The 17,584-nt window shown below is 53.8% G+C and overlaps 2 protein-coding genes across 2 annotated transcripts; one reads left to right on the top strand and one right to left on the bottom strand.

Annotated features, from left to right (window-relative positions):
* Positions 1-2,911: 2,911 nt before the first annotated feature.
* Positions 2,912-5,643, top strand: CGCA056_v009328 (Cellulose synthase catalytic subunit; the record flags this gene model as incomplete). The annotated part of the gene is made up of 3 exons (XM_037324575.1): positions 2,912-3,499; positions 3,551-4,255; positions 4,390-5,643. 3 exons carry the CDS (start codon positions 2,912-2,914, stop codon positions 5,641-5,643), a joined length of 2,547 nt encoding a protein of 848 aa, XP_037176395.1.
* Positions 5,644-14,793: 9,150 nt separating this feature from the next.
* Positions 14,794-16,449, bottom strand: ERG13 (Hydroxymethylglutaryl-CoA synthase; the record flags this gene model as incomplete). Its single annotated transcript, XM_037324574.1, has 5 exons — positions 14,794-14,931; positions 14,989-15,120; positions 15,187-16,127; positions 16,227-16,329; positions 16,393-16,449. The coding sequence occupies 5 exons, from the start codon at positions 16,447-16,449 to the stop codon at positions 14,794-14,796; spliced, it is 1,371 nt and encodes a 456-aa protein (XP_037176388.1).
* Positions 16,450-17,584: the final 1,135 nt, after the last annotated feature.

Below are 17,584 nucleotides of genomic sequence, written 5' to 3'. Positions count from 1 at the left end.
GGGGGGGGGGTAAGGGAGGGAGGGGCGTGAAGGGTGAAGGGGGCGTGGGTGTGGGTGGACTATCCGAAGAAAGGCATCGCCGTTGGCCAAGCCTGTGAACCGGTCGAGGAGAACTGGTCAATAGTAATGCGAACGTAAGGCCTGAACAGGTGAGGCGATGCGGCGAGGTGCGGCGGACCAGGTCGAGAATGGGTAAGGGTGGCAGAGTGAAGAGCAGAAGAGAGGAAAAGAGGGAAAAGAATGCCAGCATCACTCACAAGTCGGGCAACGCAGCGTGCAAGAAAAAGCAGGAGAATGAGATGATGCCTCCCACCCCTATTTCTCAACAGCGGCGCAGCACGCCACCCCGGCGGGCAACGTCTTATTTTTTCTTTCTTCCTTCCTGCCTGTGTGTTGGTCCTCTCGTAATTGCTCTTCGGTGCAGGACTGCAGCATGAATGAGATCAGTCGGTCTTGGCAGGCGTTTAATGACGGCTACTTTGTGTATGAACTATGTGTACCATGATTTGGTCTGACCGAGAGTCTCGACAACGGGATAATCCCCCAATCTCTGCCGCCTCTGAATCCCAAACAAACCGAGCCGACGCGATGGGCAAAAAAACGAAACGAAAGGACCGGTACCTGGGGCAAGTCAGAATTGCGTCTTGATCCTGACTGGATCCATGCTTCCTCCTGCCGTCCATCGTCTTCTCCCGCAATCCCCAAATCACAAATTCCATGTCCTACAGGCTACAATCCAGCCCAGCGCCGGCGTGTCCCAGCAAGTCCGGGCATCTGAGATCAATAAAATCGACGATTGCAGGTCCTCCTGCTTCTAAACCGGACCGGCCCCTGGACTAGCGCGTCAATGTGCCGGTGCCCTTCTCTCTCCTGGGAGTCATGGTGGTTCGCCGTGGTTGGTGGTGGTGGTGACTGGTGGATGGTGTGGTGACGACCCCTCGGCCGCCCATCCCACCCAACCATGACACCCCAAATCCTGGTTTGCGCTGCTGCTGTACGGGTACCCGCATTTCTAGAACACGAGAAAAAAACGCAGGGATAAAGTGAAGATAACGGCCCTGGAAGTGGATGTGGTCCGGACTGTGCTTGTGCTGCTGCCATCGGCGGACCTTGGAACAGGGTCCCGGGATCCTCCCGGGAGCTCGTCATTGGCGAGCGCATCGTTCCCGGCTTTGTAAAATCCACTTTGCAAAACGGGTCCTCTTTCTCCTCGAAAAAGAAAAGCACACTGTGGGAAAAAGGGTTGGCCAAGCACAGCTGAGGAGGCGTGGTGAGGGCGCCCTCGCAGGCGCGAAGGGGGGGCCACCAAGGACACTCACTGCTTGAATCGCCCTCCGCTGCCGCCGCCCGCCCGGTACTGACAACTCTTATTGAATTTTTTCACTGTTATTTTGCTTCTCCCCTTTTTTTTGCTTCCCAGTTCCATTTTCCTTTCCCCAATTCAACGCCTAGGTGGAGTTCGTTAGCCCCTGGTTGGATGTTCATCAATTGACCGAAACATCCAATCCTTTAGTACGAATTTGCGAGCGGGCGATTGGGAAACGGCGAATGAGAGGCAAACACAGACAATGCCAGGCGAGAAAAACAATTCGAACCAACGGCGGCCAAACCAACCAGGCATCGGGGCTTGCCGTGGCTTGGTGGCTTGCCTGGCAAGACAAGCTAACCGGCTCCCCTGGCGCCCGCGCGCCCATCTACACATCCACACCCCCCTGTCCATCCACAACCACGCACCCCTCGAGTAAGTCAACAAGCAAAGTTGGCAAGCAGGCAAGCAAGCGCTTGGCCTCTTCTCTCTGTGTGATATGTGCCCATGTCGTGTTAGTCTCTCGCCAGTCTCTCCTCTCTCGGGACTATCACAGCGTCTTGTCTCGCTCTGCCACCCCCCTCATACTCGAGAGAGCATCTGTATGACGGCCAGCAGCCGCCAACTCCGACACAGACACAGGCACACAGGCAGCCAGACAGATAGACAGACATCGGTCACAACACCAGTCATGTTGCACAGACCATGAGGTAGCTTCAAGGCGCAGGCAGGAAGGAAAAAAAAAATGTGAATGTGATATGGGTCCAGCAGATACACATCCTCGCGCCAGGACTGGGCAAGCCGACGATGTGGGCTCCATCAACCCGGCCCCAACCTGGACCTCCCAATTTTAATCACGTCAGGCCTTTCTGGTCGGATCGTAATCATGGCAGTGAGGCTTAGCGGAGTCCGAGTGGGTTCCCGTCAAGTCATGTCCCCCCTCTAGAGAGACTTGCCTCGATGCAGGTCCGCAGGTCCCCCAAAAGCCTCCTGGCCCAGATGTCTTGCTTGTCGTAGCCCGGACTTGCCCTCTTTCCCCCAGACTTCCCCTTCCCGTCAAATCTCCAAGCCTGTGCTGCTTGCTCCTCGAGGTCCTTTTTCTTGTACTCCTTCTCTCTCTTCCCCCCCAAGAGACCCAGACGGCACTTCCTCCTGTCAAGGCTTCTTGGGAAAGCAAGCTCGAGAGTCAGTACTCTCTTCTGCAACCTGCAACCCTCCCTGCACTAGCTCCAGCTCGTGTTCGATGACATACTAGTCCAACCGATGCTCTTCTGCTAGCGGGTCCCCATCTTCTTCTTCCCTCTTGATTCTTCTGTGTCTTTTCTAGACACATACACCACGCTCGTTTAACACGCATCCAAACCTTCCAAAGGCTCGGCAGGAGAAGAGAAAGGGAGAGCGAGAGACGCGCGCGGGGAGACAACCACAATCGCTTTGCCTTGTTTTACACCTGGATCAGCCTCTTACACACGCTCCCGGCTCACACACACTCACACACAAAACGCGCCCGCCATACCAACAAGGCACGCACCGCACAAACGTTTCCGCCCTTGGAGACACTATTCACTCGTTCATTCCAGCCGTCGGTTGGGCAACACCGCAACCATGATGAGGGGACAAGGAGGACAGCAGCAGGGGCATGACGAGGGGGAAATGGTGGAAATCGATGTTCTTCAAGGCCATCACCACCCTCACCAGCAACAATATCAACAACCGTACCAGCAGAACAACGCCTCCTCTCCGAACCAGAACCAGCACTACCACCAGGACCAGTACCATCAGGATCAGTACAGCCAGAACCAGTACCAGGAGTACAACCAGAACCCGTACGGAGGCTCCTACGCCAGCACTCTCAACGAGTCCCAGCCCGACTTCCCCTTTGCCCGCGCCCTCACGAGCAACGCTCCGTCGCCGCAGCCCCAGCAGCAGCAGTTCCAGACGCCGCCGCCGCAGTTCGCGCAACCTCCTGCCATCGCAGGCGGCGACGAGTACGGTCCTCCAGGCTGGGCAAACCGCCACTCCATCGGCATGTCGGGCGCACCGTCGATTGGGCCCTCCATCTCGGGGATGGACACTCCCGTCGATTCTCGAGCGGCCACGCCCACGCTGAAGAGCGGCCAGCAGACGCCGTTCGACTACCTCCCCGCCCCGAGGCATCCGTGGTCAACTGATTCCGCGCCGAACAGCCCAATGGTATGAGAATATTTGAGAATTGTAGACTATGTTGGCTGACATTGTGAACAGAACCAGAGCCACCAGAGTCTGCAGACTCTGCTCCCTGGCCAGGCGTCTCCGGTTCTCAACAAGGAATGGGTGGAGGGCAGCGACCAGATCGCGAGACTTCACAAGCGCGACGACTCCGAGATCTGGGGCGGCTGGAAGCGCAAGCTCTTCAAGCTGGTCCCCTTCCTGATCCTCTTCGCTACCGCCATGTACCTCGCCTACCTCGCTCTGCGCATCTACTGCGTCATCTCCGCGCAGCAGATCGCCAAGGAGATCTACTCGCAGGCCTGGGTCTTCATCGCCGTCGAGATCGCCGTCGCCATCCCCTCGCTCATGCACAACATCTGGACCATGTGGTCGATGAAGAAGCGCCATCGCCCCAAGCTCCGCCTCATGGGCGACGAGGTCCCCACGGTCGACGCCTTGGTGACATGCTGCGGCGAGGAGGACGACCTGGTCCTCGACACTGTCCGCGCCGCCTGCGACATCGACTACCCCCGCGACCGGTTCCGTGTCATCGTGTGCGACGACGGCAAGTCGGCCGGCCTGGAGGCCGGCATCGCCGCCTTGGCCATGACCTACCCGAACGTCTTCTACCTCGCCCGCCCGAAGTACCCCGGAGTTCCTCACCACTTCAAGGCCGGTAACCTCAACCACGCTCTCGACTACGTCCACACCATGCCCGGAGGTGCCGGCCAGTTCATGGCTGCTCTCGACGCCGACATGGTACGTGTTCATCTGATCTCATCTCACCCTCACTCTCACTCTCAACGCCCCCGGTTCCCCTCATCCGTGCAACAAGCTTTTCAGCCAATGTTTCTACCCACGTTCACCCCAGCTAATAAACTCCGTGCCTGCAGATCCCCGAGCGCGACTGGCTCCGTGCCATTCTGCCTCACATGCTCATCGACCTGAAGGTGGCTCTCGCCTGCCCCCCGCAGCTCTTCTACAACACCCCGCCCTCCGACCCGCTGGCCCAGAGTTTGGACTTCTTCGTTCACGTCATCGAGCCCGTCAAGGACGCCCTCGGCGTCGCCTGGTGCACCGGTTCCGGCTACGTCGTCCGCCGCGAGGCTCTCGATGAGATTGGCAACTTCCCCCTCGGCTCCCTGGCCGAGGACGTCGCGACTTCGACTCTGATGCTTGGCAAGGGCTGGAAGACGGCCTACATCCACGAGCCCCTCCAGTTCGGCACCGTCCCCGAGGACTATGGCGGCCATCTCAAGCAGCGCACCCGCTGGGCCATCGGAACCGTCGACACCTCGTTCAAGCTCAACTTCTGCCTGTGGGGCGACAAGGTCAAGAACATGACGGCCGCCCAGCGCTTCTCTGGCTTCCTGTACGCGACGCTCAGCTTGTACACCATCCTCCTGACCATCTCCATGTTCGCCATCCCCATCATCCTCGTCATGGGCAAGCCCCTGGTCGCCTACGCCAACTACGAGCAGCTCCGCTGGCTCATCCGCGCCTGCTTCGCCGCCACCGTCTCCAACCGCCTTTGCGAGTTCGCCCTCTTCATCCCGGCCGGCTACCACACCGGCCAGCGCGGCTCCCGCTACCAGCTCTGGATGTCGCCCTACATCGCCCTCTGCATCATCCGCTCCTTCATCCTGCCCACCTGGCTCGGCGGCCAGACCCAGGCCTTCAAGCCCACCGGCTCCCTCGGCTCCGCCCTCAACGAGCGCGACCCCAAGACCCGCAAGAACATGTTCCGCCGCCTCTGGGGCGTCCTCATCAACTACATGGCCATCTTCCACCTGTCCTTCGTCTACCTCACCCTCGTCGGCGTCGTCCTCACCTCGTACAAGTCCTTCTACCTCAACAGCGACCTGCGCGACCTGCTCATCAGCCTCATCACCCACGCCTTCTGGCCGCCCCTGACCTTCATCTTCATCTGCAGCTCCCTTTGGACGCCCATCGCCTACGCCATCGACCCGCCCAACATGCCCGAGCGCGAGGCCCTGCTCGACCGCGACCCCAAGACCTTCGTCGCGCACCCGTCCCCCGGCAGCAAGAAGATCGCATTCGGCGGCCAGGCCGCCTGGTTCGAGACCGAGCTGACCATCACGACGGCCTACACCATCCTCATCTTCGTCTGCTCTTTCTTCTTCTAGATTGGATTCTTCCTTCGTTACTGCCGCGAAAACATTTACCGGTTGCAATTCTTTTTCTCAACACACACACACACATACGCATTTCTGTTTTATCAAATTACACAAATGGGCGCAGGCAGCGAAATGTTGCTCCAAACCGGGAATTTGGGAGAGGGGCGGGCTACAAATGACGCATTTACACAAAGCATGCACAAACGCACACATCACACACAACAATGCGGCATACACAACGTACAAAACCACAGGATGACTGTCACGATAATGTAATGCCTGTAAACTACTGCACATAGATCAGTATAGAATTTACGCAAATCAATGGGGCGGAACGGGTGGCGCTGATGAGGGTCTTCCGACACACCCTGCTGGAAGGGATGAGAGAGAGGACGAACATCATCATTCATAAATATCTTTTTGTTCAAAACTGAGAATATAACTCACAAAAACTTGATAAAAATCGTCGCTTGTCTCAGAAATCTTTGATCACTTTCTTTTTGTCTTCCCCAAAAATGTGACTACTTTAGAAAGTTCTTGGCAAAGTCCGTCCGATAGTTCCAGTGGCCTTATCCATCTCGTCGTTCCCCCGAGACATGCTCCTCATTACTACTGGCTTCCTCAATGGTTTCAAGTGCGTCGAAATAGATCCTGCGACCGGCGCGGTTTTCTGGTGCAGTTGCCTGTCGGTCGTGGCTTGCGGGAGGTTGGGTCCAAGACAAGGTGTCACTAGCATCACAGGTGCCTGTATCCCACTCGTCACCGGCATCAGTTCGTTCGTCCGCTCGAACATGCGTGCTAAAACGTCCGCGCCTCATAATTCATCCGTGTTCCTCGTTTTTGCAGATACGCCCCTAGCTACCTAAGCTAAGCTGCCACCTGTGTTCGTACTTATCCCAAGTACGAATAAGAGGAAGAGGATTTGCGTCCGGACAAAACGCCGATCCGGCTGGCTTGACGGAACGGCGAGATCTGCGTCCCAATGGTGCCGCAAGCCATCTCTTCCTTCTTTTCCGCCGCTCATTCTTCTCTCTCTTCTGTCTCTGCTTTCCTTTGTCTCCCATGTACCGGTCGGTCGCTCGACCGTTGCCAGCAGCAGCAGCAGCGCCGCCCTGAACGGCCGCCGATATCAGCGGTTGCTGGGGGTCTCATAGATAGGGGCTTCGGTCGAACTGGCCTGTGTTCACCGTACGACGCAGCAAGCAACCAAGCAAGCAGCCAACCGCGGCCGTCTCCCGGCCGCCGCAGTGCAGCCGCAGAGAGAAAGCGAGGATGCGACCGACGGGTCCACGTCGGATTCCCGGGGGCTGCCTCGATCGAACCCTTGGCATGGACGGTGGATAATGGCAGAGGGCTGCCTGCCTTCCATTCGCTTTCTTCTCCCTCCCTTGCCTTCGGCTTTGCCGCGTCGCCGCGGTGGGGGTGCTGCGCGCACATTGCAACCTACCACACGCCCCAATCATCCATCCATCCCCGTGCGCAGCTCCGTCCGCGGCATGAACTCTGGGACATTGGATGAAATAAACAACACAGTGTCATACTGTCAGTGTCATTTAACTGAAATTCGGGTTGCTCCTCTTCCCTCGTGGACAGCACCCGTTCACAAGGACAAGACGTCCGCGTCCCGTGTGTCAACAAAAGACCGCCCAGCCGTGTACTTTCATCACTCCCTCTTCTTCGTCCGTTGATCTCCATCCTATATTCCTTCTTGACCGCCCCATGATTTTCTGCCAAGACCGGAATGCCAAGCATCTTCAGACGAACCGCGGCCACAAGACAAATTGAGTTTTTGTAGTCTGAGTGTTGCTCGTCAACGACGGCGCCAAGTGCGGCGGCCCCCTGAGTCGTTAAGGTTTGTCAGGGGGCAGGGAACCTGTTTTTTTCGCCAACGAGTGAAGTGATGGCTAGGTTGCCTCTTGGCCCTGTCTTTCGTGTGTTGCGCACACAATTGCCACAGTGCAGTGCCATCAGGCTGTCTGTCTTTGAAGATCTGCTTACATACGACGACGGCGTGGTGTACGCGGTGCATTCGTTTTTTCCTTTCTTCTCCAATTTCCTGCGTCTCGCAAGTGCCCTCGGGACTTTTATTACGACTCGTTGCGACGTAGGAGAAAAAAAAAACACCACCAACACGATTCTATTTTTAGGTAATCTTACAGATGAGCTTATGTCGCGCCACGCGGTCACACAACACCACTCTTCTGCCGTGCTGCTGCCACCCGGATCAACAGCGGCGGCAGCAGCGAATCTGGCGTTGATAAGGGCCCCAACTTGATTGTCGATCATATGCGGACCGCTTCGAGGCCAAGCTCTCACACGAGATTGCTTCTTCTCCAGATGCTGCTTCATGTAGAGTGGCCACCATGATGCGATCATCCGCGGTCAGCCTCAACCCGCCGCCCAGCCCACTCGCAGAAACACGAAATCTTTGACGAAGTGGTTGCCGAATTCTACGCGTCTGGAGGGAAAAAGCAAAGGGTAGGTATCCCACCGCCTCCAACGGCTTCCGCGCGTTCGATATGGCAGGGCCAACCACCCAACCGAACCGTCCGTCGCGCGCCCCTCTGTCGATCCGGGCGGGCGACTGCGGACCCCGGCCAGCCCGGGCAACAACTGCAACCCGACTGCAACGATGATGATCGTCTCTTTTTCTCCTGGTGATGATGTAATCACGACAGGGTGGGACTCAGACTGCCCACGTCGCAATCCGCACCCGGTTTGTGGGGGTGATATACACAGACCTGCTCAGTGCTCCCACAACCCCGCGTTCAGCTCGAGTCTGTTGATATTGACACGGATGGATGAGGGGGGACGGACGACGAGTAATAGCGGGCATTGAAGCGTTGCAGTCTGTGCCGCAGAGAGTTTTGCGCCGCGTTGCTTATCTGTGAAGGCGACCTGTCAGCGTGCTCGGCAGTTTCCTTGGCCAAACGCGTGTTGTGTTTCTGTGGACGTGACCCCGTGGGGAAGTTGTATTCATGTTGATAACTTGAAGCTCATCAATTCCAGCTTGGTGCATTTTCCACTTTTCTACCTTGATGTATTTTACCTGTGCTCATTCATTCCAGTCTGGTCTCGTGGACTGGCTAGGGAGATATGTTCAAGCAGACTCAGCAAGTCACGTGGAATGGTTGCTGAACGTAAGTCACTCAGGCTCCGAAGTTGCCTACCAAGATGGCCAAGTTGCTCCGGCATTTAGCAGATTCAAAACACGTTGAAGATAGGGCACAACTTTCTCAATGTGAGAATAAAGCTCAAGTCAAAGATCGCAACATTCGGTTGACGTGTTCAACAATGAAATCATAACAGGCCGAAGCTAGCGCACGAATAATCAAGTCTATTACTCAAAGTACACCCCAGCCCGTGTAAACCATACGCCCTCTTGAACAGTCTCACAGTCCATCGTTACCAAAGTCGAGCAAGCCACCTTAGTGAAGCCAAAACAATCTTCGTTTCAGTCGATAGCAAACTTGACGCGGTTATTCTCCATTAGACTTGGCTGGGTGTTGAATTGAATCCCCATCATGCTGAGGCATCTCTCCCGCCACGGCCAAATGGCATTGATGCGAGGCTCTTCTCGCGTACGCCAGCCCTCGTAACGGGGCGGACCAGTAAACGCTACAAAGGGCCCACATCGTCCAGTTGGTGGCTCACGTTTGTCGGGCCGCAGGCAGGCCACCTCGATCCGATATGTCGAGTCCTTGTTCCTCGCCCACTCAAAGTCACCCTCTTTGACAACGTCAAAAGTGTCAAAGAAGATGAATTTGTTGAGGCTGGGGCTCGTCAAAACCTGCAGTACAAAGAACAAGAAGTCGCCGTCGCGATGTGTCGTCTCCTCCGTCGGGTAAATCGTCAACTCCTGGAGTTGAGGCATCGAGTTCGCCAACAATAGGCCTGTTTTAGCAGTCGTGTCCTTCCAGAACGGCCTGTCGCTTCCCTCGTGATGCAAAGCGAAACGTCTGACTCGTTCCAGGAACGCCATGAATACATGTGCTGATGCCACGATCTTGGCCCCTCTGCGGATGCCCAACTTGTCGGAGAAGTCCGAAGCATATAACGACATTCTGACGATGTTGAGACCTAGAAAAAAGCTCAGGAGCTCGTCCTTGAAAAGACGGCACACTTCAAGCAGGCGTCGAAGTCGAGAACTTTTCCAACGCGAGTATCGTGTGTTGGCAAGTTCCAGGTCGATGAACTCCTGTCGAGGCATGTCTAGCAGAACGAAGTCGTAAATCATGTCCCTGACCTCTTTGGGCATGCGGAAGAAGCGCGAGTTGCTGTTACAGAGGGTTTGCAACTGGCTAATGCGGGATTCTAGATCTGCTTTGTTCCGCGCCTGAATGACGGCGCTGCGGGCTTCGCGCTCTCTTTCTTCCCGCGCGGGGTCAATTTCAGCGTGTACGTCTATTCGGTCGCTGTTGTACCTATTAGCTACTCGCTCAAGGGATTTGTGAAGACGCACTTACTCCAGAGGGACACATCTACACGGCTGGGGCGTGTCTTTTGTTGCGAGCGCGATTCTGCGGATTGTGTACTCAGGACAGAGTGACTCTTCCCAAAGCTGGTCCAACCGGGACACAGGAGCCGGGGGAGACAAGAGCAGGTCTTCCCAAAGCTGGGAAAACCGGGACGCTGGAGCCATGGTACGGTTCGGGTGATGATTCGATTAAGGCCGGTATCTTGGCTTCTGCGAGCTTTGTCGACACGCAGATGAGAAGTAAAAGTTGAAGTCTAAAACTGCCGAGATCTGTTGCCTTAAACAGTCGCGGGTCTCTGTCCAACTACAGGCAACCGACTCTGGTTGATTCTAGTCGTAAGGTACAAAGACCGCCTCTATGCCTTTCGATGAGAGTCTACCACGTTGGATGTAAGTTTGCAAGTCTTGATCAAAGATTATCTCTTTGAGCCGGCCTGTTAATGGTTGCAAGACTTCTTTAAGAAAGATTCCTTCCAAATCAGGACATGGATGGTGCTCAAAACACGCCGCGTAATGGACAGCAGGACGAACCTCATGGCCATACCTAAGTGCGCGACCTTAACATAAGCTCAGAATAAGTAGAGAAACCAGATTTGACGCTCTTTCATAGCACTGAGGCAATCGACGATCGTCCAACTGACCCAAATGACAAAGCTAATCCCGCAACCAAGAGCCATCAACGAGACCCAATGTTCTCAAAGAGCTTGTCATATATAATCAGTCAAAGCTCAAACAGGTGGTGAACCATGAATTCTCAATGTTGAGTTCGATGTGGTATCCTTCAATTATCATTAGTAAACAACGAACAACCTAACTTCAATACTCTCTCTGGGCTCTTTCGGAACCGGTCCTGGCTGGGTAAACGATGTATGAGCAACCACTTGAGCCCCCTCAGAATCGTGTTGCAGGAAGAGCAACACCTCCTCGGGCGTTTGGTCCGCCATGTACCACCAATCGTGTTTCCGATACGCATCCTGCGGTCTGGACCTCTGGCTGCGGGACAGTCAAGTAGTCCTCCCAAGCCATCGATGCCGTGTCAGCGACGGTCACAGGATTCTTGCGCACCGTCTTCAGCGGCCGCCACGCGTTGACCATTTGCCAGTGCTTTCCATTGGCATACATATCCGCATGCATGTCCGGGCAATCCCAGCTCATCAGGATCGGCGCGAACTTGTCGGTAACGTCGACATGAGGTCTCCGGGCTGGGCAGCGGTGCTTTCGGGTGTAGGCCATCCCATCCTCGTAGGTCACGTTGCGCACGACGTGATGAAAAGCCTTTACTTCAGAGGCGCCAAGCCTATTGTGTCAAGTATGAGTCGTCAGCATTTCGACATCATCGGCCGACATTGTGCCTGGCCGTGAGAAAACATTATGAACATACAGTTTCTTCAGTAACCTCTCAAGCTCAGGGAAGTATGTTTTCTTGACTTGCTCCTCGTCCAGGTAGTCGATCTGAGGCGGTTCATTCAGTCGCGCGTATTGGAACCCGTTGCTTGATATCGAAAACCCTCGATCGGTCGTCCGGGCGTTGTAAACCTCTGATGGCTGAACATCGAGAAACTCGGTATCGTGGGAAAACATCTGCGCATGATTCGGGATATTGCCGTCATCGTTCCGTTTAACATAGGGAATGTCCACAGTTATTGATGTGTGGGTAGCCATACTGTAGTTGTTGCCGAGGGTTGGCGATTGAGTTGCTTCTGGTCCGTCATCCGCACCTCATGAACTCTGTCAAAACAAAGAGGAGAGAACAAGTGCGTAATTCGAAGACGGGTACGTGTTCCTTCATCACGTTCTAGAACTTCCTCTCCTTATCTCTGCGCGAGTCAGAATCCTCAAATCGGTCTAACCCCGGAAATCTGCTCTCTACGATTTTCTCCGAAAGAAGCTTGACCTCAATTTGTGCTTTAATTAACGTGATATGGAATGTGCTACCGCTTAACATGATTGGTCGTGCTTCACACGTGGGGTCTCCATTACTGAACTACACCCGACGGGATGCGAAGGTCTCGTGAGTTGAGCAGTCAGCGGTGTACAACAGTATGGGGTTAATCCGACGGCCGTCTCTAGAGCGAGGTTCTGCGCCCGTTGTGCGCCCTAGGGATCATCTGGGAAAGTTGTCCCCAGCAAACGGCGCAGGTTCATCATAACCCAAAGTTCTTTCCGATTCCCATGACTTTCCGGCGCTCCAATAGTTGACAACACCACGCGGTCTTTCATGATACTCGTTGTAGCTACTGGTCGTGGCATTCTGACTGATGATCGGTGAGTACTGACATTACATGTATTTTGCCAAGAGAAACCTGCGTATATTCATCGCCGGCGAGCCGCCTGTTGCCCTTTGCAGAGCGTATGGTGGGGCGTCTGATAGACAGCAGGACTTCAAATGCCGAGAATGAGGCGGGAGAAACGTCAACTTCTGCACATCCGTCGCTCATCAACCTCTACTAGCTGCGGCTGGCCAGCTTGAGCTTAAATGCCACCTTTCTCAGCCATCTCACCAACTGCTGGCTCTATTGTACAGTGATCGGCGGCTATCATCGAAACTATGGAATTGCTTGCTGTATTGAGAAAGTTTCTGAAAGATCTGAGAGTTTTTTTAGTGGAGTAAAAAGCAATAAAAGCACATCGACACGTGTTGTACATTGCGCTAAAACATTGCTGTGGATGTTCGCCACATCATCGCAATCAGTAGTCTCTTGCAGCGTCACACGACGGGCCTGTACTATTCTCACCCAGACACATTCGAGACGAGACAGCGCTCAGCTAGCAACTAGTATCTACGTGCCATGAGCCTGCAATTTGAGATCAAAATGATGACGTTAGCGTTGCAAGTGGTGTTGCATGATGGGCTCAGCACAATCAATGCTCTAGATGAAGGACTCGAGTGCCCAGGGCAGCAGAAAGGTTCTTCGCTGAAAACAAACGGGGGCCATCAGTGAATGAATCCGAATAAGAGACTTTTGGCTTGGGAATAAATTGTTGAAAACGCGTTGAGGGGTCTGGTCCTTCTCGATTCAGAAATATTGAATGTCTAATTGACGCCTAGATTTGCAAGCCACTTTTGCTCCTTGCGCTCGGCATCGATTGCAATTTTCACACTCATCTAGATATAAACTGCCTGTCGCAGTTCTCTTTCCGCAGAAGTCATCACTCAACCCGGTCGACATCCTCTTCCTACACCACTTGCACGCCTACAATGCATTCTTCAATCCTGGCAGTCCTTCTTTTCATTTTCCTTGTCAACGCTGCGAGTACACCGCCAGACGCTCGATGCGGTAAAAAGTTTGGAAAAACATGCCTGAGTAGCACGTCTGGCTCATGTTGCTCACAGGATGGATGGTGGTGAGTAAAACTGCATGTTTACATCTCCCGTTCAACGCTTACCAAGACCACAGCGGAAGCACATTTCACTACTGCAACATTGGATGTCAACCTGAATATGGAAAATGTAAAGAGAGGCGTTCCTTGCCCTATATCTCGTCTTCATCTACTCGTACTTCCCCGACTTCCACGCGCCCATCTTCGACTTCTACAACGCCCTCGCTGAGTTCTACTCCCACATCTGCGACTTCCTCTCGTTCTCCAACGCCGTCTACCGCGCAAAAAGTCACCCAGGACGGTCGGTGTGGTGCCAGCTTCGGGGGGCAAACATGTTTGGGAAGCGACTGGGGAGCCTGCTGTAGTTCATACAACTATGTAAGTCCTCCCGTGAAACTTCACCTCGATGGCCTTGTTCTAATGTTTCTCTTGATCAGTGCGGCAACAAAATCGAGCATTGCAACCCTGCTTCGTGCCAAGCGAAGTACGGTCGGTGTATCAAACCCTCCATGTAAACAAGCAGGTTATTATCCTCATCCTCATAAGGTTGACGATTGCGCCATCTACAAGCCGAACAGGGACAACACCTGCCTCAAGCCTTGCGACCTTACGACCTTCAAATTTTCTTCATCGTCCTCAACTAGGTGCTTAATTTTCATGTTGTCAAACCTCTGCGTGTCATTCTTCACCGACACCGACCCTATCAGCAACGCAGGGTTCTCTGCACAGCTCTTCTTCTGCCTCATCATCTACATCGGCCATCTCGTCATTTTCCACGATAGCAGCATCGACCCCCACCCAGAGCTGTGCCTGTTCGTTCAGTACGACACCTGACGTCGCCTCCGTCATTTCCTCTACCGTACCAACAATGTTGACACCTACTCCAAGCCTTTCCCCAGGTAGAGTGCACACTTACCTCGAGAATGGGCTGTCACCACGGCGACTTCAGGGTTCCGGCGGTACCGATGCCGTTGCGAGTGGCGTCAAAGAAGGAGGAAGTCGTGCAGGAACACAAGTCTTCCACACAGTTGGATTCGAGGCAAAGTGGTTCATCGACACATGACAGGTCTTTGGTATCATCCTTCACACGGCGTATCACGCTGATGGTGGTGCGGTAATCAGAGCGACTTCTGCTGGATCAGTCCGCCCGTGCTACGGTGTGACTAAGATTAATACAAATAGAGAAGCAAATATATCATTCTATTACTTGGATTTTATTCATTCATTCGAAGGTCCTGAACGATCTATGATCTATGTCTGTCTAATCTTTGCTACCCAAATTTCATCTGGTGTACCTATACTCTAGATGGGAGCCGCTCATAACAACGAAAGGACGTCGTTTCCATCAGCACATTCTCTTTCTACTCCTTCACGACGTACGTTCTACGGTACGACTCATCAATTTCCTTGAGATAGTATGTGCCTAGGGCCATGTTCTCAATGCTGCCACCGGGCTCAAAGCTCTTGGCGCCGTAAGCCTTCAATCTGAGGGCGCAAGCCTGGTTGTATGCGGTTAGCAACTGCTTCAAATCATAACATCCGACATGGCTGATTACCTCTTCATATTCCTCGGGAGTTGAAATCTTGCGCTGACTCAATCGGTCCATGATATCAATCTTTTGGACCAGCTCGGTAAGATCACCTGTGACCTTCAGCGCGAACAGAGTACTGGCGATTCCGCTGCCGTACTGATAGGGATGACAATTAGTAAGAAAAAGAGCCTCTGAGAGCGCAATCACAAAATGAGCACTTACACTGAACATGCCGATCGTCTTCCCCACTGAGTCCTTCAGGTCGATGTTACTAATCAAGCTGATGAGGGAACAGTAAAGACTGCCTGTGTACATGTTACCGCATTGTGTGGGAGCGGCAATGCAAGGCTCGACTCGCGACTTGAAACGATCCTTGGACAAGGTGACAAAAAGCTTCTCCAGCTCCTTGCTCTTCAGGGAGTCCTCATAGCTGAGCTCGCGAAGCTCGGCGGGGACCTTCCCCCAGGTGTCCTCGTCACCACCCTGCTTGTAGTCGTTGTACAGCAGACGTCCGTAAGACTTGCTCACAAGCTTGCAGTTGGGCGTGTGGAAGGCCATATAATCGAAGATGTCCAACAGGCTGCGCGTATCAGTCTTGTGGCCGTGGCCATTCGCCTTCACGTTGGCCTTCTCGACTCTCTCCCTAAGGCGGTTGTAGCAGCCATCCAGCGCGGAGGTGTAGCATCGGAGAGACTCATGCCCGTTGACTACGGGGAACTCTGCCTTGAGATCGGGCTTGTAAAAATCATAGGCGTGTGTCATGAAGGTACCCTTGAGCGCCGGGTCCAGTGAGAGCACAGCGTTGGGGCCCACGAGCATGGCGACACAGCCGGCGCCGCCAGTCGGCCGGGAAGATGCCTCCCTGTAAAGAGCAATGTCCGAGGCCACTACGATAGCGTCACGGCCGTCCCATGAGCGAGACTCGACCCAGTTGACGGCATTGAAAAGAGCACTCGTGCCTCCGTAACACGCGTTGATGGTGTCAATACCCTCTAGGCTCGTGTTGCCGGCAGGCTCGAAGAGCTGGGTGAGCACAGTCTTGATAGACTTTGCCTTATCGATCAAGGACTCCGTGCCGACCTCCAGACGACCAATTGACTTGGGGTCGATGTTGTATTTCTTCAATAGAGATGAAACTGCCGTGAGCGCAAGGGAAGTGGCATCTTAGGTAATTATGTCAGTAGGTTATGGACATACGGAGCACCACGCCGTAATCGCGCTTCTGCCAGAGGCAGCGTGGTTTTCGCATCGTAAGCACTTACCTTCGCGATCATTGCAAAAATTCATGTACTTGAGACCCAAGCCGACGGTATATTTTCCTGCTGAAACGCCCTGATATTGTTCAAAGAGCGACTGGTCTAAGGCCTGAGAATATGAATTAGTTGCTGAACCAGGACAAGTGCGGAGAGCTGCAATGAAGTCACAAACCTGGCCGGGGACATAGATCTCCATGGCCTTGATGCCAACATTATGAGGATACGCCATTGCGAATGATAGAATTGGAAAGTGAATCAAGTTACGGCGTGAGTACCTGATAGCGAGCAATGAGGAGAGCAAGGGGAGGACCAAATAAAAGGCAGTGCTTTCTATTAATGATAATGTGGGCGAGACTGCTATCAAAAAGAAGATATACTTGAGGAACTTCTGTGAGGCTGTGCAAGAACGTCGGTCTCGAACGGGAATGCTGCCAACCCCGCGCGATCCCTGACAAGCTGAGGGCCACGCCAGGCACCAGGGTCCTTTTGCTTACACCCCTGTCAAAAGGTAATACAGAAGCTGCCACCAGGGGATAAGCATCAGAAGTCCCTTGCGTATCCATTGTATGTGCATCGCGAGTGGGGCGTGTTTGCTTCTCAAGCGAAAGGAAGCGGCACGGCGAATCTCCTGTGGGAATCGTCGGTTCTAGTGCCCGACGGGGTCAGCCGGCACGTCATTCCGACAAAACCCGCTACCTAGTCCACTGTAAGACTGGATTTATCATTTTCTTGCGCTTCAGGCTACCTGCTCAGATTTGGAAGTTAACCGTCCATCCAGGCTCATGGCGTACAAACAGGAGCCACACTATGTTACATGCGGCCCCACGCCGTTGGGCCGTCACGCGATCCGCGCTATTACCGTTCCGCCGATCTGCTCAGTTGGCGCGCATTCAACTTCGATCTTGTGTTGTTGGTTCTTGTCTTCCGGCTAAGGGGCTTTATCTTCTTTCCCTCTTTTTTTCTTCGGTTATGAAGTTTTTTTTGGAAAGAGACGTACCACGATACAACCATCAAAATGACTTTTGATTCTTTCCCCGATGAGCATACGCTTTCACTCATCGTTAGCCTCCGGAAAATCCGGCTCGAGGAGACGCAATGACACGAAGGCACTACCTAGTAAAGGCTAAAAGTCGAAAACGTCAATATCAATGAAATCCGCAACGTCGTTCATCAGACCACGGTCCACAGCCGATTCTTGCCAGAATATTTCTGTGTCATCGTTCGTAACCTCAGTAGAGGGGGCCAGTTCGCCATTAACTTCCGCTTGATCAGCAAGTTGCTGGACAACGGCAGATTGGGCTGATGTTCCATGAGTCGTCGATATTACCGCAGTGTAGGGATTGAAGCTGTAGCTTGATCCATTC

The sequence above is a fragment of the Colletotrichum aenigma genome (assembly GCF_013390185.1).
Source record: "Colletotrichum aenigma strain Cg56 chromosome Unknown KSG_Cg56_contig06, whole genome shotgun sequence".
NCBI classification, from domain to species: Eukaryota; Fungi; Ascomycota; class Sordariomycetes; order Glomerellales; family Glomerellaceae; genus Colletotrichum; species Colletotrichum aenigma.
This window is presented reverse-complemented; position numbering and strand designations above follow the sequence as displayed.